The sequence below is a fragment of the Siphateles boraxobius genome, unplaced genomic scaffold (genome assembly GCF_051911475.1).
Source record: "Siphateles boraxobius isolate OS27281-9 unplaced genomic scaffold, OSU_SipBor_1 7, whole genome shotgun sequence".
Taxonomy (NCBI): Eukaryota; Metazoa; Chordata; class Actinopteri; order Cypriniformes; family Leuciscidae; genus Siphateles; species Siphateles boraxobius.
In genome coordinates, this window is record NW_027509197.1 from 39,100,001 (window position 1) to 39,126,136 (window position 26,136).

Consider the following 26,136-nt stretch of genomic DNA (forward strand, 5'->3'; position numbering starts at 1 on the left):
GATCTGACTGGGTTCCTATTATGCTTTTTTTTCCCATGTGCATCTTTCTTTAGTCTGTAATGTTGCTGTTTGAGCATGAAAAAGCTCTGCAAAGTAACAAAGTTATTCTCTGTATCAGTGTCAGTGTTTCTGAACTCTCTGAAACGCCTCCATTGTAGTCTTGAGTTTCTTCCGGGATCGAACACGTCAAATATTCCTCATTTAAATAATTAATATGCAGAATAAAGGGGCGGGGCCTGGTTGAGTTAGAAGTGTGTTGAAACTGGTGGTTATGGTAAGGGGCGGGACATTTCCCAAACACACTCAAAACACTCGACCAATCACAACACACTGATCCAGCCGACCAATCAGAGCACAGTGTGCTTTTCAGATGGAGGGGCTTCATAGAGACAGGAACTAAAGGGGGGCGTTTCCCAAAGCCAACTGTGGTCACAAGGTCCGTCGTTACCAATAGAGTTAGATATAGTTAGATATAGATCCAATGATACCTTTGGGAAAATTTGGGAAATTTGGCCTGTCCAAATATCCACACTTGTGGTCTTCGCACTTGACCACTTGTTTGTTGTTTCCATGAAGTATTTCCTGTATTTTGATCCAAGTGTTCAAGTAGACGTGACGACCACAAGTATGTTGAACGTTTGATTACCTGATGGGACTCACTTGTAGTGTTGCAAAAATGCAAATGTTTACAGAGCTTTATTTAGATTTTCAGCACTTTGCATTTTAAAATAAACTTCTAAATGTCTATTCAGTAGTACCTATGTAACAGAAGACTATTTTAAAAATGTGGTGCTTCTAATTAAGTGATAAAAAGCAGTTGCAAATGTTGTAAAAATACACATAGCCTATTCATCTTTGCACCAATAAAAATGTACAACACTTTGTGTTTTACTACCAAAGTAATATCTAATTAAGTTAGCTTAGTTACAGTGGAATGTTTTCCTCGACATTTTAGGATTTCGGGGGGCGTGAGCATAATGCATGCATGCAATCCCGAACATAATGCATGATGGGAAACGTTTAGCCTTGAATAGCTGTATTGGAGATAGTGTGGGTTTAGTGTGTGTTCAGGGCACTGCACTTTGGCATTTTTAAGACATGGGACAGTCTTGCGGACTTACTTCCAGTTGTGTGCATGTGTTCTCAAGTGGTGAAGACCGCAAGTGTGGGTATTTGGACTGGCCCACAGACTGGGAAGAGAGGCAAATATGGGAAAAATAAGGTGGTTTTTGAACTTTGAAGCATGAAAACCTGTTGTACTAGAGTAGAGCCCTCCAAAATAATCAAGTCTTTGAAATGTGTGTGTGTTTTACCTCTTCTGCTTTCAGCCTGAAGGTGAAGAGGTCAGCATGCGTCACCTGACCTCAGGCACCTGGGAGGTCACAGAGATCCTGACCTATGATGAAAAGTGGGATACAGTGTGAGTCACTTGTTCACAAACACAAACAAACACACACACACACACACACACACACACACACACACACACACACACACACACACACACACACACACACACACACACACACACACACACACACACACACACACACACACACACACACAAGCCTATTAAATGTCTGACACGTTGTGTGTTTTTGTTCAGATATTTTCTCAGTAATGAGGCTGGATTGAGTCACAGGCACCTGTACAGGTCAGACTCAATGATTCTACACAGACTTTTGTTTTTATTATCCCTGAACGCCTTACATTACAGCAGTGTGACCTTTGACCTCCAGGGTGAGCACGGTGGATCCGTTCCATCGCGAGTGCTTGAGCTGTTCTTTGTTTAAACCTCACTGTTCATTCTATGAAGCCTCACTGAGTCCACAAGGACGAGCTGTACTGCTGAACTGCAGGGGTAAATGACGCGCCCACACACACACACACACACGATTCTGGATAAATTGAGAATCAAGTTTTTTTTCGAAAAGTCACGATTTTCCTATGATTCTGAATATTAACAAAATAACATGTAATTTACAAGACTAAAAGGTTCTGACAAAATGTTAATTGTGGCAGTCTAATAGTTTAAAAATATTTAATTAATTTGAATATATATTTTTTTTTTAAATCGCTTGAATGAACGATTCAATGACTCACTTATAAAGACTTCACTTGTTTCAATACTGGATGAATCAGCATTTTTGAACGATTCATTAAATGACAAATACATTTTTTAACAGTGACTTGTCTGCACCCACAGATGTAACGATGTAATTGATATAATATTTATTTAACTTTCAAAAGGTGATCTACTGTAGTTTGATCGCTACTGTAGTCATCAGTGTTTATATCCGAACTATAAACTATTATCCCAGTACTTCTGTAATAAATATGAATCATTGTAACACAGAAATAATACAGGAACTTTTTGTGAAGCTGTTCCATTTCTATACATAACAATGGCTGTCTGGCTCAGAACACAGATCTGAATGTTCTCTGTGATTGGAGAATAGACGCAGTCAAGGAATAAGATCACGTCTGTGTTTGAATCAAGATCGTGCAGCTCTAGTTCACACCATCATGTTGGATTTTTCATATCAACCTCATTCTGGTTTGCAAAAATGGCTGAAGATTTCTGTAAACAATTTTGTATTTTTTATGTTCAGGTCCAGGAATCCCCCAAACCACTGCGCACCTTCTCAGTGACATGAGCGGTGAGTCCAAACACGAAACGCTGATTCTCACACACGTAGCTTTACTTGGCTATCTAAATTGAGAAATTCCAGAGACGTAATGGTTTTTATACTGTACAAACTGTATATATAATCCCCTAACACTAACCCTACCCATATCACAAAACTTTCTGCATTTTTACATTTTTAAAAAGCCTTTAATTACTTTATTTTTATACGAGTTTTACAAATGAGGATGTCCCTAAAGAGAGGTTTTTGAAGTTGTAGTCAGGTTTTAGTCACTTCTGGGTACAAAATTGTCCCCAAAACATAGTTAAGTAGGTACACACACACACACACACACACACACAGATCTAGTTCTTAACACAAATTCTAACCTTGGCCGTTTGTCTTCTGCATGTTCATGCAACTATAATAGCACCAGTTAAAAAAATCTAAATTCATAAAATGAGACCTGATCATTAGTATTTAGTGCCATTATATAGGCGAGCACGAGCGGGCAGTTTTTTAATTTTCCCTTTTGTCGTCTGAGATGGAAAGTAGGGCCTATGGCACTAGAACAACACCAGGGTGAGTAAATTATGACTTAATTTTAATTTTTGATCCCTTTAATAAACTGCTGTCTGCCGTCTCACTATATGAGGACATAAACTTCATCTGAGTGTCACTCCAGCAGCATTTCACCATTTCATTTGAGAAAACTATTGGCAGATACACACAAATCCGCCAAAATAAAGGTTTGGTTATACTTGAAGAGATTATAGCAGAGTATATTTAAATCTTTTAATCCACAGCTAGCCGTGGATTATCCCACTTACACCATGGTTATTTCCCAACATTGAGAAGTTAAAGCTGTTATTGTTTGTTTTGCATTAAAAAAAAAATCAGAACACACCGAACCTTCAGTTGTCTTGCTTTCTTTCTCTTCCTCTCTGTAGATCATGTGACTCTAGACGCTCGTCTGAAGATCAGAGAATTATTCAAAAAGAAACGAAGTCCAGTTAGACAAATCAGGACTTTACAGATAAGCAACCAGGGTATGAAGTCAACATTATTTTCACCGTTATCTCCATCATCACCATGCAAATTGTAACGGGATACAACAGAGACAGCATAACTAAAACTGCTATTTTCCAAAAACACACATAATAATCATCATCATTACCTTAAACATAACCATCCTCCTGATCATCGCCATCATGGTCGTCACCAGCCGCGTTTCCATTACCCTTCAAATTGCGCAAATTGAAATTGCGAATTGAAAATACGCCCAATGGAAACACGTCAATTTCGCAAAAACTCCCATTTATCGCAAAAACGTTTTTACGCTCGCATGTGGTGGTTTTTCAGGCAATTCGAAAATTAAATATTTCGCAAAACTGCAATGGAAACCGTTTATGCGCATTTACAGTCACCTGAACTCTTAATAAAGAGTTCTTTATTAAATTCATAAAAGACAAAAGAATTTGTCACGATTTGGTCTTGTCTCTGTCACGTTTTGGTTTGTTCATGTCATGTTTCATGTCTGTCATGTGAGTCCCTGTTAGTCATGTGATCCTGCCATGTGTTCCCTTGTCTGATGTGTTATGTTGTCATTGGTTCATTGTTTCATTGTCCACAGGTGTCCCTTGTCTAGTCATTAGTCTTGTGTGTATTTAAGCCCTCATGTTTTCCATGTGTCTTGGTCAAATATTATGTGGGTATAGTATGTGCTACCTGTAACAGCTGTTTGTAAGTTTGTCTTTAAGTTGATGCCACGCCACGCCATGCTTTTGTTTTGTCTTTAAGTTGATGCCACGCCATGCTTTTGTTTTATGTTTGTTCTTGTTGATAATTAAACTGCACTTGGGTTCTAACTACAACTTGCCTCCAGTGGATCCCTTACAGAATTACAGGAATACTGGATTCTAAACCTCACAGAAATTCCACAATCAAGACCTCGAAGCAGAAATGAGGGAGAAACGCTCAGAAACTCCTCATATGTGCCGCTCTCAAGTATAAGGGTCTTTCCTTACCATTAATGATTGAACAACACACACGTCTCCTTCCATTAATAATAGAGGCCAGTGCGGTGGCTGGGATATAGCATGTAAACCTACCAACATCAATCGCCGTGATTTTTGGAATGACTTATCGCGAGAGGAAAAAAAATATGTTTTAGTCGCATAACATCGGTTAATGGAACCGCCGTCATTTTGCAATAGTTTTTTGTCGACATTTAGAAAAAAAACGCAAAAGTTTTGTGCAAATATGTAATGAAAACGCAGTGTCTGTCCGTAGAGTTAATGTTCAAGACTCAAACAATCCATAATGAGCCCTTTAAAAGCATGAATTCTGTTCGGACTGAAACCACATTGCAAAACATATGGAAGTGTCCCAAATCAGATCCCATGTGGTCCGTGCTGTTCGCATTGGCCCACTTTGGGCTTCAGTCTGAATAACCTCAGATGTTTTGTACTGATTCAGATTTTTGCTGTAAATGACAGATGTGTGTTTCATGTGTGTTCACAGCACTGAGAGTCGAGCTAAGCTTCCCTCCACAGTTTGAAGAGAGTAAGCAGTACCCTCTCCTGCTGCTGCTGTACGATCACACACACACACACACACACACACACACACACACACACACACACACACACACACACACACACACACACACACACACACACACACACACACACATACATTCTTTCTCTCTCACAGATACACGCTCACTCACTCTCAAACACACACACTCTCACTCTCTAAGATTTTGCAGAATGAAAGGAGAGTTTGAAGCGAAAAAGCAGAAAAAAACACTGAAAAAGTGAAGAGTAAAATAAGAGCACTGAATATATAAATGCAGGAAACTTACATCCTCTTAAACTTCTGTTGTGGTCTGATCAGAAACGGTCGAACAGACTTATGTTATGTCATAGTTGTTGTAACGGCTAAGTTGACGTGACTGGACAAATGTCATGGATGAAAATAGATATGAAGAGTTGTTTTGACATCTTCTAGACTGATAAGATGATAACGCAGATCTTGCAGAGAAATGGAAACAGACATATATTGATGCAAAGGTACATACACCCACTCGATCTTCCAGCACAGAAGAGATCTGACATTTGGAAATAATCAATCATATCAGAGAATATAGTAGAACATATTTAAATGATTAAGGGAATCAATAACATAAAAGAATAATTAATCAAATAAATTAATAAAAAGACATTAATCAAAAGAATACATTTGAATACAGATTTCGCATACACCACTAACCATCACAGAAAACTTTATGCATTTTTACATTTTTAATAATAAATCGTTTAGTATCTTTATTTCCATTTTTATATATATATATATATATATATATATATATATATATATAATTGGCCTTTGGAATTAAAATATCCCACATCATCACATTCCCTTCACCATACCTAGAGATTGGCATGGTGTTATTTCAGTTAGCCTAATAGCTGGCTTGATTTGTGTTGAGAGATGATCTTATGGAAAGTGTCTCATGCCAATCTCTAGGTATTTTGACGGGAATTCGACGATGTGGGATATTTTAATCCCAAAGGCCAAGGAAACTTTATCAGGATGCATATTATCCTGGATCCATGAAATAACTGGCCTTTAAAAATAACAATCTGCTGTCTCTATGGGAGTTTAACATAGGGGTGTCCTGACTTATGCACCCTGTATTTTAAGGAAGAACATTTATTTATTTACGATACATTATTCATTCACTAAGAAAATTGGTGTCCTTAAAGGTTGGATTTTTCCTCATTTTTAAAATTAAAGCATTAAGATAAATTTCCAAAAGATGATTTTTTTATTCCTCTTTTTAGTCAACTTTAGCATGGGTGTGTTCACTTATGCTAAGCACTGTATTAGTTCTTAAATGATGCCAATCTCATTAGGTAATTATTGATTACCTATTAAGGAACGATCCAATCATTTAATATGATTAGTTAAGCTTATTTCCATATTAGTTAATAGTAGTAGCTGAAGTGTTAATGTACTCATTAGTCCCGTATTACTTATTAATGACGGACCATTATTCTAAAGTGTGACCAAAAACTTGAGATGTGTAGAAAAAAAAGACAATGAAAAGATCTAAAAGCTTTTTGTTTACCAAGGCTGTTTGCAACTTGGATACAGTATGTATATTTTTTATGAAATATTATAGCCATTACTCACTAAAATTATTCAGTCACATATTTCTCTCTTAGCTCTTTTTTTTTTTTAGGAGGCAGGTTTTGATAATCACTATTATAGTTGAATTCAGTATTTGGACACGACCACACTAAACGCCTCCTCTAACAAATTTTCCACCGTAAACACACGTTCACACCGATGACATTAATGAGCTGTGCTGCATGTTAAGAACAGAACTGTAGTTCACTTCAGAATTAAATATTCTTGATAATTTACTCTCCCCCACGTCATCCAAGATATTCATGCATTTCTTTCTTCAGGCGAAAAGAAATTAAGTTTTTTGAGGAAAACATTTCAGGATATTTCTCCATATAGTGACATCAACGGTTTCAACAGGATTTTTTATAAAATGTCCACTGGTTTGTCTAGATGCGACTCTTATTCCTCGGCTGGATCGTGTCGAGACTTTGAAGCTGCACTGAAACTCACATTTGGACCTTCAACCCGTTGAAACCGTTGAAGTCACTATATGGAGAAAATCCTGGAATGTTTTCCTCAAAAGCCTTCATTTCTTTTCGACTGAAGAAAGAAAGACATGAATATCTTGTATGATGTGGGGGAGAGTAAATTATCAGGAAGTTTTAATTCTGAAGTGAACTACTCCTTTAATTTAAACTACATGCACTTGAAACTGAAAAAGCAGCGAGATTTAGTGCAACTGTCAAAAACATCCATCTAGCACATCGGATCTGCCTGACTTCTCTCTGTGTGTGTGTGTGTGTGTGTGTGTGTGTGTGTGTGTGTGTGTGTGTGTGTGTGTGTGTGTGTGTGATAGTGAGTGTGATCCCGGCTGCCAGCAGGTGAACGAGCGCTTTCGTCTGGAATGGGCCGATGTGCTGGTGGGCTGTGATGATGTGATTGTGGCGCGGGCCGATGGCAGAGGAAGTGGCTTTCAGGGCCAGCAGATTCTCCAGGGTGTTTACAAGCGTTTGGGACTCGCGGACGCAGATGATCAACTCTCTGTTTTAGAGTGAGTAAAAACAGATCCATCTACTGTGCGAAAGTCTTACACAGTGTCTTAACCAGATGTGATGCGATAAGATTGCAGCAACAAGCAATTTGTCGGTCCACAATAGGGCTACAAGAAGTATGTCTGAATTCACAGTACTCATAAAAGTCCCCGGATGGCCTTTATCCGGTGGGATTCTGAAGTGTGCTTACGATGGACACTTTAGTATCCCATGAGGCCACTGGAGAGTATTTATGAATGGCAGTGAAGCGCTGGTAGGTCACATGATAATGACAACATGGCGAATGTAGTATGTACGGATTACATTCATACTACACACATTCATGTCCTTGTTTTCTTTTAAGTCCCCCTGTAGCCATGTGATTTTGGTGATCAAAGGTGAGTTTTAAGAAATTTATTTTCTTAAAAAATTATTTATTATCATTTAGTCTACGCGGTTCTATGAATATGCAAATGAGCCCCGCCTCCACTAACTCAGCTCAGAGATCCACTCGTTGACGATCACACGTTGATCTGATTGGTTACAAGGTAGTTTGTGACGTCAGAAACACCAGCGATTTCAAAGCGTGTTTTTGAGACTGTCTTTGGTTCGCTGCAGTTTTAAGCAGAAAATACTCAGCAATGCTGTCGACTTATGAATTTACACATGGTTTGACTTAAAGCATTTTAAAAACACCGCATAGACATAAACAACATTAAAAGTTGGATTTTCATCACAGGGGGACTTTAAATTATTTTCGAGATCTGTGGTGAATTATCCATTGTGGCGATACAAAAACGATATTCAAACTCACATTAGACGCTTTTAACATTCAGTAAAGCACATAACCAGTACCTGAGATTGTCATTGTCATTCTTTGATGTTGTTTTTCCATCCACAATGTCACAGAAATAGAATTAATCGCAGCTGGTTAGGTCAAAAATTCTGATTAACATGGAAAAGATTCCTTTAATAGACATTAGATGCTTCACAAAAACAATTTTTGAAATTTAAAACCGATATTTCCCACTGGAATACTAAAGCATAACATATAAATAACTGTATAAAATAAATGTTTCTGTAAAGCATCTGATGTTTATTAACTTGAGTGAAAATTGGTTGTGGACATTGCGTGTAATAAAAGGCTGAAATATCCAGCTTCAGTATTGTACTGTAATTGGATGCATTTCATTAAGAAGAGCATGTGTTAGAAATCAAATAAAGAAACTGATGATTCATCATCTCTCTTACTGTGGAAATAACAGTGATCTTAAATGGTTGCATGAGTATTTCCCCTCATATTAGCATTCCACCATTTGTGTGTTTGTCTGCGGCAGGTATCTGGTGAAGCAGCCGTACATCGATGGAGGAAGAGTCGGGGTTTTTGGCAAGGTGAGGTTTCATTAAAGGGTTAGTTCACAGAAAAATGATCATTTACTCATCCTCATGTCATTCAAACCTGTAAAAACTTTATTTGTTTTTTTGAAAACCATTTCTGTCACATGATGGAGTTTGGGCTCCTTGCTATTGGTTTGTTTAGTTGGGGATAAAGACTTAATATTCAGTAATATTATTGGTTTGACTGCACTGACACTATTCAGATCAGTTCAAGTTTTCTTCTCATCCAATGACGACACTATTGTCTTTTAGAGCAGCTTTACAGCTGAATTTGAAGTTTGCATCATTGCTTCTGTTATTTTCCTGTTTATTGTTGCTTTAAAACAATCTGTATTGTATAAAGCACTATAGAAATAAATTAGACTTGAACGATGGAAACCAAACACCACTGACTTTCCATGTATGGGCAAAAAAACACTGATATATTTTTAAAAATGTCTTCTTTTGTGTTTAGCAGAAGAAAGTCAGTCGTACAAGTTTGGAACGACATGAGGGAGAGTAAATGATGACAATTTACAGTGTGAATTATTTCTCCACCTGTATGACGTAGCCTTAAATAAATTGGCCAAAAAAAGCACAGAAAGTTGAACAAATCAGTTTCTTTAAATAAACCGCATCTCTAACAGATAAAAATACCTGTACTATAATTAAAGTTTCAGTCTAATACAGAAATAGAAACAGGCTTTACAAGATCAAAACCTATAGTGATTTTTTACATTTCAATATGTGTGATTTGATCTGAGACGTCAGATGTGCATAATGAAGTGTGTGTGTGTGCAGGTGTACGGTGGGTTTCTGAGCTCGCTTCTGCTGCTCTCTCACAGTTCTGTTCTCCGCTGCGGTGCTGCCATCTCTCCAGTGTTCGACTGGCAACTCTACGGTACGTGTGACACAAACTCAGCACAGACACACACACACACACACGCACGCACAAACAAACAGACACTCACTCGCTCGCTCGCTCACACGCACACACACACACACACGCTCACTCACTCATACACGAACGAACATGCGCACACACAAACACAAATGCACGCACGCACACTCACATGCGTACACACAGTTAAACTCACGGCACATACACACTCACGGTACAAGCAAACACCCAGCACAAGCACACACTCACACTCACGTACACACACACGTACACACACACACACACACACGGTTTTCTCCAGGGAAAAAATATATAAATTAACTAAATTAATTACTTTTTTACAACAAAAAGGACCCATAACTGAACTTACTTAAGCTGAACTTTGACGCTATTTTCTTGCTGTAAAGCAGAAACAAACTATGTTGCATTATTTTCCTGTTATCACTGTAAAGTAGGGTTGTAACGGTATACCGGTATGGCGGTTTATCGCGATATTGACTTGTACGATTATCATATCGTGAACATTTGCTTATCCACGGTTTTGGAAAAAAAATTAAAGCAGATCTCAAATGCGCATATGCAAATTATTTCCACTTGACTACTCCACCTATACATGTGCACTGGAGAAAATGTCTGAGACTGAGGCTGCGAATTCTTCGAAAAAAAAAGTTAAAATCTGCAGTGTGGGAATACTTTGGGTATCCGAAAAACGAACGTGGGTTTTTCCTTGAAGATTGATATCCAGTTGTGTCCAGAAATATGGACGAAGAGTGGCTGCAAAATGAGGAAATATGTCAAATATGTTCTCCCATATTCGCGAACACCTTCCCTCCCTGCAGATAAAGTTCCATTTATAACTTAAGGCCGTATTATTTATGTGTTGCTGAGGGAATTTACAATATAACGCAGATGTCACGTAAAATGCGCGATTTGATAGATGGATGAATAAATCTAAAATATAGCTGTGCAATAAATAAAATCGCTATATGAGTGTGTCTATTAAACAGCGCAAAAAACTGTAAATCTATATTCTACTTGTTCAGCGTGTCTGTGTGAATGAGCAGCACCGTTTCACCTAGTATATACTCAAGTATGTGGGACGCTCATGGTGTTTAAAGCGTCTGCCGTCTCACTCACTATATAAGGACGTGAACACATGAACATATCCAGAGCTGCTCTGAGAGAACTAAATGAGCATTTCATAATTTTGTTGAAAATAATCATTGTCAAATACACTCTGACTGAAACTCATAGGAGTTTAGTACAACCTGTCAAAATTAAAATTATCTTAAATAATAATTAATAAATTAAGAATTTTATTAATTCAATTGATCAAACATGTTTGTTCAAATGGGAGATCTGCAGGTTTAATTTTTCTTTCTTATTTTTTCAAAAGGTAGATTAAAAAAGTTTGTTTTAATAAACCATATGTTCAACCAAAAAACCCTATCAGTTTTCATTAATTTAAGGTTCATTGCAGCTGATAATAATAATCATTGTTTAATACCGTAAACCGTGAAACCGTGATATTTTCTGAGACTATTATCATACCGTGAAAATCTCATACCGTTACCACCCTACTGTAAAGCTGCTTTGAAACAATCTGTATTGTAAAAGACTCACACGCGCACAAACACACACACACACACACACACACACACACATAACCATTCTGTGTTTCTACACAGCTTCCGCATTCACAGAGAGATACTTCGGCTTCCCCTTACAAAATGAGCTAAAATACAAGGTAAGATGTTGTTGCTACTGTATGATTTGAGACATAAAGATGTGCGACATTTAGTGTTGGGGAAACTTACTTTTAAATGTAATGAATTACATTATGGCATCACTCCCTAAAAAAAGTTACTAATTGTGTACATTTTTATGGAAAGTAATGCATCACGCCTCACGGTTTCTCTCAGGATAGGTACAGGAGAGCGGTCAGTCAATACACTGGAAAACTAACTTGCGTTACTTCTAATTGCCAACTGGATTTATTTAGAGTGAAAAAAGTAATTATTTAACATTATATTTGAAAGATATAATTTTTTAACATTTATTAGGCTTAAACTAAATTATCAGACTTCTTTTGTTTATTAACAATAATTACAGAGCATGATCGATGAGTAATAACTTTTAATTTCAATAAAACTATAAAATCCTCATGCAAACCTTTTATTTAGAATGAAATAACTAATTTCTCGGTCTATCATTACCCTAATTTGTCTCTCGCACAAATTAGCATGTTATTTCTTCCCAGTCCTGCTTTATGTATTATCTTTAGACTTAAGGGTTCAACGGGTTACGCTTGAACGGGTTCAACATCACAACACTTTTACTGTGTCCTTCAGATCTCCAGCCTCCTGCCGAACGGCACGCGCTCCGAGGAGTTACGCTTCCTGATTCTACACGGGACAGCGGATGGTGAGCCCATGATGAAAACACATAATAGCCTACAGATTCAGATTATTTGGTAACACTTTATTTCGATAGTCCACTTTAGACATTCTACTAACTATAAGTAACTTTGCAGCTATTTGTCATTAGAGGATTAGTAAACTACCACAGTAAAGACCGCTGAGGCAGAGCAGCCTGAAAATGTTACTTTTAAAACTTTTGGTCATCCTAATATCAAACAGAGCAGTGCGTAATGGAGTGCAGCAGCGAATCATGAATAACAAAAATGGGGGGGATAATTTAGCCATTTCTAATGAATGGGGGGGGGGACTTGTGCCCCTTAATGGTGGTTATTGCCCTGCATAATACATTCAGACAGAACGGCTGCATCGTCTAATGACTTCTCCTTTCTCTCCTATTAGCGAATGTTCATTTTCAACAAACCGCAGAACTAGTGAAGATGCTGTCTGTGATCAATGTAAACTACAGGTTACAGGTGAGTCCTTCACACTGACAAGCACCTGCACGCCCTCCGACCTCACACTCTCCGACCTCACGCCCTCAACACTCTGACCTCACGCCCTTGGACCTCACCACGCACTCGGCCCTTTTGACCCCACGCTCTTGGCCCTCTGACATCACGCTCTCAACCCTCTGACCTCACGCTATCGACCCTGTGACATCACGCTCTTGGCCATCTGACATCACGCTATCAACCCTCTGACATCACGCTCTTGGCCATCTGACATCACGCTATCGACCCTCTGACTTCACGCTATCGACCCTCTGACATCACACTATCGACCCTCTGACCTCAAGCTATCGACCCTCTGACATCACGCTATCGACCCTCTGACCTCACGCAATCGACCCTCTGACCTCACACTCTCGACCCTCTGACCTCACGCAATCGACCCTCTGACCTCACGCTATCGACCTCACGCTATCGACCCTCTGACCTCACGCTGTCGACCCTCTGACCTCACGCTGTCGACCCTCTGACATCACGCTATCGACCTCACGCTATCGACCCTCTGACCTCACGCTCTCGACCCTCTGACCTCACGCTATCGACCCTCTGACATCACGCTATCGATCCTCTGACATCACGCTATCGATCCTCTGACCTCACGCTATCGACCCTCTGACCTCACGCTATCAACCCTCTGACCTCACGCTATCGACCCTCTGACCTCACGCTCTCAACCCTCTGACCTCACCCTGTCGACCCTCTGACATCACGCTATCGACCTCACGCTATCGACCCTCTGACCTCATGCTCTCGACCCTCTGACCTCACGCTATCGACCCTGTGACATCACGCTCTTTGCTCTGTGACCTCACCACTCCCTTGACCCTCTGACATCAAGCTATCGATCCTCTGACCTCACGCTATCGACCCTCTGACCTCACGCTACCGACCCTCTGACATCAAGCTATCGATCCTCTGACCTCACGCTATCGACCCTCTGACCTCACGCTATCGACCCTGTGACATCACGCTCTTTGCTCTGTGACCTCACCACTCCCTTGACCCTCTGACATCACGCTCTCGACCCTGTGACCTCACGCTCTTGACCCTCTGAACTCACGCACTTGACCCTGTGACCTCACGCTCTTGACCCTCTGAACTCACGCTTTTGACTCTATGACCTCACGCTATCGACCCTCTGACCTCATGCTCTCGACCCTCTGACATCACGCTCTCGACCCTCTGACATCACGCTCTCGACCCTCTGACATCACGCTCTTGACTCTGTGACCTCACCACTCCCTTGACCCTCTGACATCACGTTCTCGACCCTGTGACCTCACTCTCTTGACCCTGTGACCTCACGCTATCGACCCTCTGACATCACGCTCTTGACCCTTTGACCTCACCACTCCCTTGACCCTTTGACATCACGCTCTCGACCCTCTGACCTCACGCTATCGACCCTCTGACCTCATGCACTTGACTCTGTGACCTCACGCTATCGACCCTCTGAACTCACGCACTTGACCCTGTGACCTCACGCTCTTGACCCTCTGAACTCACGCTTTTGACTCTGTGACCTCACGCTATCGACCCTCTGACCTCATGCACTTGACCCTGTGACCTCACGTTCTCGACCCTCTGACCTCACGCTCTCGACCCTGTGACCTCACGCTATCGACCCTCTGACATCACGCTCTTGACCCTTTGACCTCACCACTCCCTTGACCCTCTGACATCATGCTCTCGACCCTCTGACCTCACGCTCTCGACCCTCTGACCTCACGCTATCGACCCTCTGACATCATGCTCTCGACCCTCTGACGTCACGGTCTCGACCCTCTGACCTCACGCAATCGACCCTCTGACCTCATTCAGCCTTTGAGGATACAGCCTCTGAATTGAGACACAGCTTTTGACTTGCACTGTGCACTCGTCCCTTTGACCTCTCACCTCTGTGCAGATCTTCCCTGATGAGGGTCATGATGTCATCAGCAGACGCTACATGCTGAAGTCGCTCATCTCCTTCTTCAGAGAGTGCTTCCATGACAACGCACCTGTTCCCACAGAAACCAGTGACCTCGACGATGACGACTAGCATCAGTTGCACCAGGGAAAATCCGCTTGGCGATCAGCTCTCCCATCTTTTGAGATGATCTGATCTAAAGGCTGAGACAGAGAGACGTTGAGTCTGAGGACACTCCTTAAACTCATAATTTGTCCACACTACTATAGCATTCAATCTGTATCTAGCAGCAGCGTTACTGATGTTGAGTGCGGTCACTCTTAACAGGCTGAAAGAAACATTGTTCTGTCTCACTGTCATCAGTTATGTCTATAAAATTAAGTTCAGAGAAGTACACAATATAAAATCTAATATCTAACGTGTTTGTGGTTCAGTGTGTGTTTTCAACACTCTGGGCTCCCATTGAGTCACTGATCCTCTGGTTTTCTGGGCTCTTTCTGAAGGCCTAATTCTGTTTCATCAGCCATCCTATCATGTGCAGAATAATAATAATAATGTGAACATCAGATCAGATGATGTGATGCATAAAGCGCATGCCATCTGCATTCACTGATACACACAGTTTGACACGTGTGTCATTTTGCTGTTTGTTAAAGGGAGCATGAGAAACCTGTACTACTGCAGTCTGACATTAAGACTATTAAATGCCACAATCACTATAACAACTCAGTGGTTCTCAATTTTTTTTAACAATAATGCAATATTAGCAATTATACTTTTATAAAAGCGGTGAGGAAAAACAATATTTTCTGCTTTTTCTACCATTTTTATAAAAATTATTGTCAATATGCTTATAAGACCTGAACTAGAATGAATACTATATGTCTACGTCAGAATAGATTTTTTTTTAATCAAACTTTTTAACAAGACCTCAGAACACTGCTAACCAGCAAATCTCTAAGAGTAAAACACTCTAGACATGTTTTTCAGTAAATTAGTACATGGATAAAGAATAATATTTAACCATAAATAAATGATAATCATAATGAAAAACATTTTGACCTGACTGTCAGCTTTAAGTGATAGAGACTCAATATTGTATGCCCTCTATGCAGTCTAGCAGAGTGGGAACTGAATTGTGGGTATCTGGTAAGATAAGAGTTATATCATCTGGATGGTGAAAGTATATTGTACAAATTAATTACTCCAGCTAAAGCGAGCATGTATAAGTTAAATAATAGAGGGCCCAAAATTGAGCCTTGAGGAACACCACACACATGCCTGGAGTAGTAGGTACCCAGTGCAATGCGGTATTCCCTGCTACTTAAAGGGGTGGTATAATGCCCTTTCACAAGATGTAAAATAAGTCTTTGATGTCTCCAATGTGTAAATGAAGTTTTAGCCCAAAATACCCCACATATATTTTATATAGCATGTTAAAAATGTCACTTTTTGAGGGTGAGCAAAAACGCACCTTTTTTGTGTCTGTCCCTTTAAATGCAAATGAGCTGCTGCTCCCAGCACAGGGGGCGGAGCTTCAACAGCTTGTGTCATTTTACCTCACACAGACATGCACTGAAAATTTCAACAACTTTTAGCCTTTTATGTTCAAACCGGAGTCAATGATGGAGAGACTCAAGAAGAAGTGACTACATGTATTCACGTCGGTCGAGTTAAAGGTTAATTGGAACTAAGGTTTAGAGAAACAGACTCGTTGAACTATGGTGATAACTTGTGACCATAGTTAGCTAACAATGCTGTGGGAAACACACCCCAGAAAGTCTCATAAACAGTTCTAGCAACCAGAGAGAAAAAAATCAAGGGTTCAACTAAAGAAAACACTGATCACCATAATGACAACTTTAAAGAAACTCAATAATACATATAAACATCTGATCATTCTCAATAAGAACTTGACGTATGACAGAAGTAAAGTCAAACTGGTTTGTAATAAGTGAAGATGGTAATTCTGTTTTCGGAGGTTTAATCATATTCTGCTGATAACTTGAGAGATTTAATGTCTTTTATTCGCAGTTGATTTAATCTTAGCCTGTGGCTGGAAGTCAGTCATCTTTTGTCTCCTGTTCTTTCTTTAGTGTTTCAATTCTCCCTGTTAACAGGTTTGTTATGGCTGAGATTACTCAATGTAATATATACAGATTGTATGGCTCGGATAAGGTACAGTCATGGTTTATTTGCTTTGCTCTTGGCTGACATCTGGCATTGCTGTGGTCTGATTGTGGTCCAGATCTGGCAAACAAGAGCAGAGCGCACAAGTACGATCTTTACATGTGGTATGCATTACTTTTCAGATTTAAATTAGACTATTCAACCTTTTTATGTAACTGACGTAAAAAAAAAAAAAGACCAGTCTTGAAGAATTAGATGACTAACTTGTAAGACTAGTATAAGCAGTTTATGCAACTAGCCACATATCAGAATAATAACAGAATGAAGAATGATTGCATTACAATACATAGGAGCATTCATAAAAATCAATGTTTTAATAAAACAGGAATTATTAAACAAAAAACCTAATGCTAGTGAATCATAACTAGTTATATATCCACATAAACATGTTCATGATCAACTTTTTAATGAATTTTTGCCATTTTAAATTGAAAATATGCCATCATTTACATGATTCATAAGTACAATACGACCTATACTTCATTTACCGTTTGTAAACTTCGATTCCCACAGCCACTGGCTCCAGAAGTCATCATTGACATCACATGGAAATTCAGCTATCCTGTCATATGAAAATGAACACTTTGACATGCCAAATGAATCTGCAATATTCAGTGATGTTCAATAGCGCTCTCTTTACCCGTGTCCGCTGGTAACTTGGAGCTGGTGATGACCCAGGACTGGGTTCCCGATCCAACAATATCCTGTCAACTATATTACAAAAGTGCCAAACATCTGAAACACTTTCAAATCAAAGAGTCTGTCTTGCTATAGTGAAGATCAGATCACCTTTTAGGAGCATTTTACAGTAGTGGCCAAAAGTGATGTACAGCCTAGGGGAAATCTTCACTCTTCAATCAAATATTAACCAAACTTTGTTATTCAATTCTCTACGCAATTGTGCTTGGAGTCAATTGATTTATTAGTGATAACACAATGAAACATGTAAAATTGTTCTAACATAATTTTTGGCCAGGCTATCATACCAAGAAATTATGAACACATACAAAAACAAGAGAGAACCATGAAATATATATATATATATATATATATATAACAGATTATTTTGTAGCCAATGTATGCTTTTTCCATAGCAAAATAAAACCTGTAACTGTAGATAAATTTTGTCAGATAAATACCTAAACCAAGTTTAGTGTTTTGTTCATCCATCAAATTTAAACTAAAAAAATATTTTCCTCATATTTTGATGGTTTAATTGAAATGTTAGTGTCGTTTAAAACAAATATCCCCTCCAGACATCACTTTTGGCTATTACTATTTGTGGAATTACTGTATTTTCTCATAATTGTACTGTTGATATGACTGTGGTTCAGTCTGCAGGAAACGGAAGAATGATAGTAAATTATAGTGCAATCAAAATTGAATAATGTTGGATTTGGACTAGTTGTTTATTTATAGACATGACTAGAGAACAATAACAATCAACCTGACCCATCACCCCCCCCCCCCCAACCCCCAACCAACCACCACCACCAGTAAAACTAAACAGTCAGCCATACAAAAGCCCTCCAGAGACAATTAATCTGATCCAAGACTGTCCGTTCTTCAATCTGATGTACGTTCTTACTCTTCTGTACAACACAGTCGCATCCATCCCAGAATGCACTGCACGTGTGCTGATCTTCACGCAGATCCTCGAGCTTTTGACAGATGCATTAACAGTTCTTCCCAGCAAGTGCTCGTCACGGATGGTGTAAAATGAAATCGAATGCAGCTCCTCCGGAAGGTCAAAATATACTGAGACACAAAAGTGGCAAAAGAAGTGAAGCAAAGCAAAAGGACCATGCAATGGCTGACTTGCTGTGCTGTGATTGGCCAACGCATCGGCCAATTGGAGATCATAGTGATTCATGATATGTGAAACATTCTAATCCATTTCCAGCGATAATGATCCATTGGCCAGGAACATAGAAAGTCTCTCTCTCTCTCACACACACAGCTTTAATACATACATCATCCAAACTGTTACACACATGCATATATACATGTTCAAACACACACACACACACTCCTGGCTCTCGCTTTTTACTTGAGCGCTCTGCTCTAGATGTTTGTCTTAACGTCCAGTGTGTTTCACTGTCCCGAATGTTTGTGTGTGTATTGTGGTGTGTGTCAGTGTGTGTTTGTGTGCTGTGTGTCATCTTCACTCTACTCTTCCTCTTCCTCCTCCTCCTCACTGATGGGAAGCCCATCGTCCTGCATGCAGGATCTGAAGTAGCTGGTCAGTGTCGAGGCCACGTGTCTCCCGCTGCTCTTAGACAGAAAATGACCCTCGTCTGGGTAAATCTGAAGAACAACGTGCAGAAAACCATCAAGAATCTAGACTATCATCAATGGACAGACACACATTGTGGGTTTTTCAGTACCTGCAGTGTGTAATTCGCTCCCACCTTCACCAGGTTCTTTATGAGCTCGGCTGTGTGCTGGAAATTAATATTCGCTGGAGGAAAAAACAACAACATTTTCAAGTATGGCTCAATGGCAGAGTAATGCAATCACATGATATGCTACAATAGCGAATACAGTAGTGGCCAAAAGTGATGTCCGGCCTAGGAAAATTGGCATCTTCACCCTTTATTTAAATATTGTCCACAAGCAGTTGTGCTTGGAGTCGATTATTTTATTTGTGATAACGCAATCTACAGTGTACTTCATCATTTTTTGCACAAAAAACCCCACTTTCCTCACATTTTGATGGTTTAAATGAACTTGAAGGGTCCCTCATCCTCTCCTTAGGAAATTATGATTATTACAATTTTTGCAAGACCTTGCGAGATTTAAACCTCGCACTTGAACTTGGAATAGACACACAAAATATATTGACTGGATTCAAAGAGTTTATGTGGTTGTAATAAAAATAGTAACAAATCCATCCCTTGGGTCGTTTTGAATAGAAAATGGGGGATTGTTTTATTTGTCAAAAAAAATTATAATCTGGCACAATCCAGAACAAACCACCACACAAATAAATGCATGAGACTAAAGAACATACCCAATGCAGAACACACTCACATGCACACACTGACACACACAACTAGGAAGTCCCATTAAAAAGAATAGGAATCATATGACGAGAGCAATGTTTTAAAAAAAGTTACAATGCAACTAATAGTCCCAATTTAACAAAACATTTACCAAAACATTATTTTAAAATGTGTAAATATACACCTGATGCATACTGAAGAGAATAACAGAAGAAAACTGACTTTGGGAACCAGGCGAATGGTTAATTTGCTCCGTATATAAGCCATCTAGTGGCAACAGTCATGAAATATGTTAAAATATTTTTATTCCACAAGAGGTCAGCAGAGACACCCAATGTGAGAGTTTTTGCTTGTAATGGAGTTATTTTGTATAAGTAAAAGAATGTGAAGAATGTGCTTATTTATATTAAAATTATTGATTAAATCTAGTGATTTAGAGAAAATGTAATGCAAAAATAGAAAAAAAAGTATAAAAAATTAAATAATATAAGCTTTCTAGATTAAAAAAAAAATTGTAATAAGTATAATTTAAGGGCTTCTGGTCATTTTGACCCGCGAGAGAAGGATTAGTTACAGGTACGGGAGGAGAAGATGGAGGAAATATCCCAACATCACTTCTGGCCACTACTGTAGAATGTGAATATCTGTATGGAATTATTCAGGCCAGTGGTTATTAATTTACATTGTGTGAACAGTGTAGATTGTAAACTGTGACACACTGACCGTCAGCAGTCGCGTGCAGCAGCATGAGCGTTTGGTCTCTGAAACCCTGTGGATTCTGCAGCGCACTGGAGAACTAGAGGAACAAACCGTCCGTCACTACATTCAAGCACAGTCTGAGCTCAACAACATCTAACCAGCACTTACCTGATATCTGCTGTCGTCCTGAAGAGGAAATCCCAGATAGCGTTCAGAGAAGGCCGAGGCTGAGAGAGAGAGAGAGAGAGAGAGAGAGAGAGAGAGAGAGAGAGAGAGAGTGAGATTTCACTCACAGAACAGAAAACCATAATGATCTCTGATCTGAAATGTTTGCTTAAAGGGGTCATGAACTGCATTTTTTATTTTGTTTTATGTTCTTTGAGGTCTACTTGCAATGATATCAATATTTGTACATCAAATTGGCTATTTTCTATCCTGCTTTTCTCTTTCGAAACACTCAATTTTGATGGGAATCACATTCAAGACTTGAAAGTAAATAACAGTTTTGCATATTAAAATAATTTTCAACGTGGTTTAACGTTTCAAAATATCTTGTTGCATATTTCAAATATTGGCCGACAATGTGAAACATTTACGATTAGATATGCCTTTGTTGTGGCAAATAAAGTACTTAGATTTAAAAATATGACTTGGTGTTTTGTGTAATTGGAATTAATTAATTCATTCATTGTTTCTTATCGGCTATTCATCTTTTTCGATAAAATGAAAAAAGTATACATTGTCATTTCCAGTGTTGTGTTTTAAATAAAACTAAACGTTTCGTAATGTCTTAGTGATGACAAGATGAAGCTTTTATTCAGGATTACAGCGAATGACTTCAATCAAAACAATAACAAAAGCTCTCAGTGCTTTCCTCCGTATCCAATCCAACTCAACCAGGCCCCGCCCCTTTATTCTGCATATTAATTATTTAAATGAGGAATATTGTGACGTGTTCGTTCCCGGAACAAAACTCAAGACTACAATGGAGGCGTTTCAGTGAGTCAGTGAGTTCAGAAACACTGATATAGAGAATAACTCCCGCTTGAGAGCTTTTTCATGCTCATACAGAAACATTACACTAAAAAAATGTAAAAAAGCACATTCACATCACAATAACTTACCATACAAACTCCAATCTGTCACAGGCGACATGGCCGCTGCACATTTAAACAAGTTCTCAGTGGATTTAATCAGAAGAAGTGTGATATATCCTCCATAATCCTGCAGAAAGTCAAATATGGAAGTGTGAAGAAAGATCAGTGATTTTCAGCATTACATCAGCCGTGTGACACTTAAACTGCGACTTACCCGACCAAACACACCAATTCTGGTTCGATCAATGTACGAAAATTTCAGCAGGTACCTGGAACAAAAGCATGATTTGGTTAGCATGTTTCACAGCAGTGTGTGCAGTATTAGATCACACACACAGAGCACGAGGAAGAGTAAATGAGGACAGAAAACAGTCATTTTAGTTTGAATGATAGAAGAATATCAGGGTTTGTACAGATACTGTAAAATGAAATTCCAGGACTTTAAGCAATACTTTTTAGCTTTCAAGGACTACAATCTGTGATCTCACTTATCAAACAATAACTTTATTATCTTTCTAATAAAAAAATAAAAATAAAAAAAGGTAAATAGATTAAAAAATAAACCAATAAGACAAAATGGTATAAATAAAGTGCAGCACATGAAATGACTGTGGTAACTTTATACTATATCAAAGATATCACTTTTCTCTCTCGAACTGATTTTCCCCCCATTAATATATGATTGACCTGAAGAATAAAAGATGTTTCATATGATTGTATTTATATAGCCATGAGAAATTGCTCTATATCTATATCAGATGGGCTGAAGCTTTAATTTTGTGTGAAAAGATTGTTTTATTGATAAAATTAAACACTACTTTCACATTTGTCTTTCAATAATTCAAGTACTTTTCAAATTCCTTTTCAAAAATATGGCTGTTTTCAGGGGGTTTTCAAGACTTAAATTTAAAATTCAAGTACTTCAAGCCCTTTAAAGGGGTCATCGGATGCCCGTTTTCCACAAGTTGGTATGATACTTTAGGGTCTTCATGTAAATTTTGTAACATACTTTGTATAAAATTACTCAATGGTTGTGTAAAACAACACTCTTTTACCTTAAAAACAGCTCTGACCCGTTTCGGTGCATGTCTCTTTAAATGATAATGCTGACTTGGCAGATAGTATACAAATGGCTGAAATATGCTAATATGGGAAATATGCTAATACAGGACAGTCCGTTAGTGGTCGTGGGCGGAGCATGAGCAATATGACATCATATTGCTCAGAAAATCCAAACGGCTTGATTGAGGAAAAAAAAAGAAAAAAAGAAAAAAAGAGTGAATGTATTTTTCTCATTGTATGGTGGTTGTGTCCACACACTGCAAAGACACATTTATTTGCAAGCACCATATAAAAGTGAATTTAGCATCCGATGACCCCTTCAAGCACCTTTTATGAACCCTGAAGAAAACAGCAGGTAAAAGGTAAAAGGGTGTTGTTTTACACAGCCATAGAGTAATTTTAAGCAAAGTATGTTACAAACTTTACATGAGGACCCTAAAGAATCATACAAACTTGTGGAAAATGGGCATCCGATGACCCCTTTAAAAGGATTGAATTTGACTTTTTTTAAATTTAAGTCCTGAAAAACCCCTGAAGAAAACAGCAGGTAATGTTCTTACTCAACAGCAGCCAGCTGATCCTGCAGTTCAACGGCTCCCAGACGCTTGTGCACGTCCTGTAAAACCTTCTGACCCTGGAAACCGCTTCCCCGGCCATCCAGACGAGCTACGATGACATTGTCCGAACTGACCAGCACAGAGTCCCAGTCCACTGCGTACTGCTCGTTCACCTGCTGGCCACCGGGGGCAGCATCACTGACACACAGATAAAACAGTCACATTTCAAACTGAAACAACATGCATCTCCGATCGTGTGTTTACAGCGCCTTTGAAATTCAACAGAATGTGATGTTTTCACAGCTCTTTCTACTCACAAAGAGTCATTTAATTCCCCACCGCTGCTTGAACTTCACATCACAGGGCTTTAGGAGAGTCGTAAAGGTAGAGACACAACTACTCACTTCAAACACCTCCACAAACCCAGGTGAATACCAGATCTAATAGTGCCATGTGAACAAAGCCTCTACTTTATATGCCGGATCCATTGTAAGTATTTGTGCAAGTAGTTTGGGATTGAAATGAACATTTGTCCACAAAACCATGGCATCATGGGAAGTTTCAAAGACTTCTCTTTGCATCATTGCATGACAGTTCTGCACTGCAAAAAGATTGTCTTTTTTTCCCAGTACAAATATCTAAACATTTTTAAATTCCCCCTATTAATGAATTAATGAACAGTTTATCTAACTGCATAGTATCCTATAGTAAGACAGCTTACTAGTAATGTTCGCTAATTAATGTTTTACCTTAAACTTGATGCAAACAGCCGTTCTGCAGAGACAGTGTGATTTTCGTAAAAATCATGTCAATTTTTTTAAAACGCTTGTAATCTGACTTTTGTATCAATATTTGTTCTCTGTTGTGTGGATTTGGGGGGATATATATAATATTTTTATTTGTGAAATTAGTAATCATATTTATATACTGGTTTGTTTAAAATTAAAGAAGATCTACATGTCTTTGATGCTCAGGTACACGTGCTCCAGGTGTTTTTCCATGTGTAATTATGTAGGGTTTGTGTCTACTGATGTATCATTGTTACACCTTTGATTGTGGTGTCCAACTTTTTTCTCTCTCCCTTTTTAAAAAAATTATTATTATTTTTACATTTTATTTATTGTATATTTAAACATTGCCATTGTTTAACAGTTGCATATTTTTATTATTTTAATATTGTTTTATCATTATTACTTTTGTTATTTCTCATCATCTTTTGTACTATCACTGTTTAATTAACAGGTTATAATAAAATTAAGGCAGGTTGGTTGGGGTGGGATTGAAAATGTAAAAAATACAATCTCTGTACAAACAATTGCATTTGTCTTTGATAAAAAAAAGAAAGAAAAAAAGAAAGAAAAAAAAGATGATCTACATTTCTCAGTTTCATTCATAGCAAAAACGTAAAAAGTAGATTAGTGAAATATTGCTGCCATCTACTGGAAAACAAACACTTTTGCAAACACGCAATGAATAGTTTGTGCATGAATGGCTAGATGTAAAGCTCTTGCTTTTTGTGTTTAGGCTGTAATGTGGCTTAGGTGCTATTTTGTATAGTTTAACCATTATCAGCCTTTTTATTTTATTTTATTTTTTAAAATAATATCATGAACTCAATAACGTGTGGAATGGGCTTCAGTGACTTATGTTCAAGCAAAACAGAGCAATTTGGCAAAAGGGAGCATTTCTGTCAGAATGTGTAATGGACCTTAAAATCAGCATCACACACACACACACACACGCTTACATTATCAGCAGAAGAGCGTAACTGCGGGACTCAGAGAAATCGGGTGGATAGGAGATCTTCAGCGGTAACTCTGCAAACACACACACGAGGAACAGTTCAGAGCTGCGAATGACGATCTATCAAGTTCAATAGTGGCCAAAAGTGATGCCCAGCCTAGAAAAATGTACATCTTCACACTTTATTCAAATATTATTCAAAATACAAAGATTTTATAAGCATATTACGCAGTTGTGCTTGGAGTCGATAGTTTTATTAGTGATAATAACAGAATGAAACATGTCAAATTGTGCTTACATCGTTTTTTATCCAGACTGTAACACAAAGGAATTATGAACATGCAAAAACAAGAGAGAACCAACTAAATATTAGTAACGGATTATGTTGTAGTCAGTGTTTGCTTTTTCCTCTGAGCTTTTTTTTTTTGCATAGTAAAATAAAACCTGTAGCTATAGTTTTTTTTTGCCATATATTTTTTGTCAAATAAATACCTTATTAACCAAGTTTAGTGTTTTGGTCATCCCTCATATTTAAAAAACTAAATATTTTCCTCATATTTTAATGATTTAATCAAACTTGTAGGGTCATTAACAACAACACTTCTGGCCAAGAGCAAGATATTGAACTGGAGCAGTGCCAAACCAACACACATGATTCTTTCACACACACTCTCTCTCTGAAGCTGCCCTGTGTGTTTATCAGGTAAAGCTGAAAGATACTTTACCGAAGTGGTCGGTCTGGATGCTTCTGTACTCCAACAGCTGGATCCGTTTGTATCTGAGAGCAGCTTTGAGCACAGAGTTATTCTCCAGGATGTAATAATCTGACGAGAGATCAACAGTACAAGAGTCATTGCAAAAAAATAAAATAA

At 38.5% G+C, this 26,136-nt stretch overlaps 2 protein-coding genes across 5 annotated transcripts in view; one reads left to right on the forward strand and one right to left on the reverse strand.

Moving 5' to 3' along the window:
- The window catches only part of LOC143723422 (inactive dipeptidyl peptidase 10), a 33,086-nt gene extending 17,453 nt beyond the window's left edge, over positions 1-15,633 (forward strand). Inside the window, exons 14-26 of one of the 2 annotated variants that reach the window (XR_013197108.1) lie at positions 1,329-1,420; positions 1,607-1,654; positions 1,740-1,861; positions 2,613-2,660; positions 3,578-3,676; positions 5,151-5,220; positions 7,621-7,815; positions 9,133-9,187; positions 10,018-10,073; positions 11,762-11,820; positions 12,425-12,497; positions 12,893-12,966; positions 14,909-15,633. Coding sequence is in view for 1 of the 2 variants with exons in the window: in XM_077215830.1 (XP_077071945.1) it covers positions 1,329-1,420; positions 1,607-1,654; positions 1,740-1,861; positions 2,613-2,660; positions 3,578-3,676; positions 5,151-5,220; positions 7,621-7,815; positions 9,133-9,187; positions 9,974-10,073; positions 11,762-11,820; positions 12,425-12,497; positions 12,893-12,966; positions 14,909-15,043 (1,170 nt within the window). In the remaining variant the exon portion in view is untranslated. Of the gene's footprint in view, positions 1-1,328; positions 1,421-1,606; positions 1,655-1,739; positions 1,862-2,612; positions 2,661-3,577; positions 3,677-5,150; positions 5,221-7,620; positions 7,816-9,132; positions 9,188-9,973; positions 10,074-11,761; positions 11,821-12,424; positions 12,498-12,892; positions 12,967-14,908 lie in introns of both variants that reach the window. The other variant, XM_077215830.1, reaches the window with a different exon arrangement.
- A 2,853-nt stretch (positions 15,634-18,486) lies between these two features.
- The window catches only part of dpp10 (dipeptidyl peptidase like 10), an 80,056-nt gene continuing 72,406 nt past the window's right edge, over positions 18,487-26,136 (reverse strand). For all 3 annotated transcript variants that reach the window (XM_077215827.1, XM_077215828.1, XM_077215829.1), the window contains 9 exons: positions 25,990-26,088; positions 25,269-25,338; positions 23,525-23,719; positions 22,117-22,171; positions 21,930-22,029; positions 20,974-21,032; positions 20,830-20,902; positions 19,489-19,562; positions 18,487-19,408 (listed from right to left, as the gene is read on the reverse strand). In XM_077215827.1, coding sequence (XP_077071942.1) covers positions 19,271-19,408; positions 19,489-19,562; positions 20,830-20,902; positions 20,974-21,032; positions 21,930-22,029; positions 22,117-22,171; positions 23,525-23,719; positions 25,269-25,338; positions 25,990-26,088 — 863 coding nt within the window. In that variant the 3' untranslated portion in view covers positions 18,487-19,270. The remainder of the gene's footprint in view (positions 19,409-19,488; positions 19,563-20,829; positions 20,903-20,973; positions 21,033-21,929; positions 22,030-22,116; positions 22,172-23,524; positions 23,720-25,268; positions 25,339-25,989; positions 26,089-26,136) is intronic.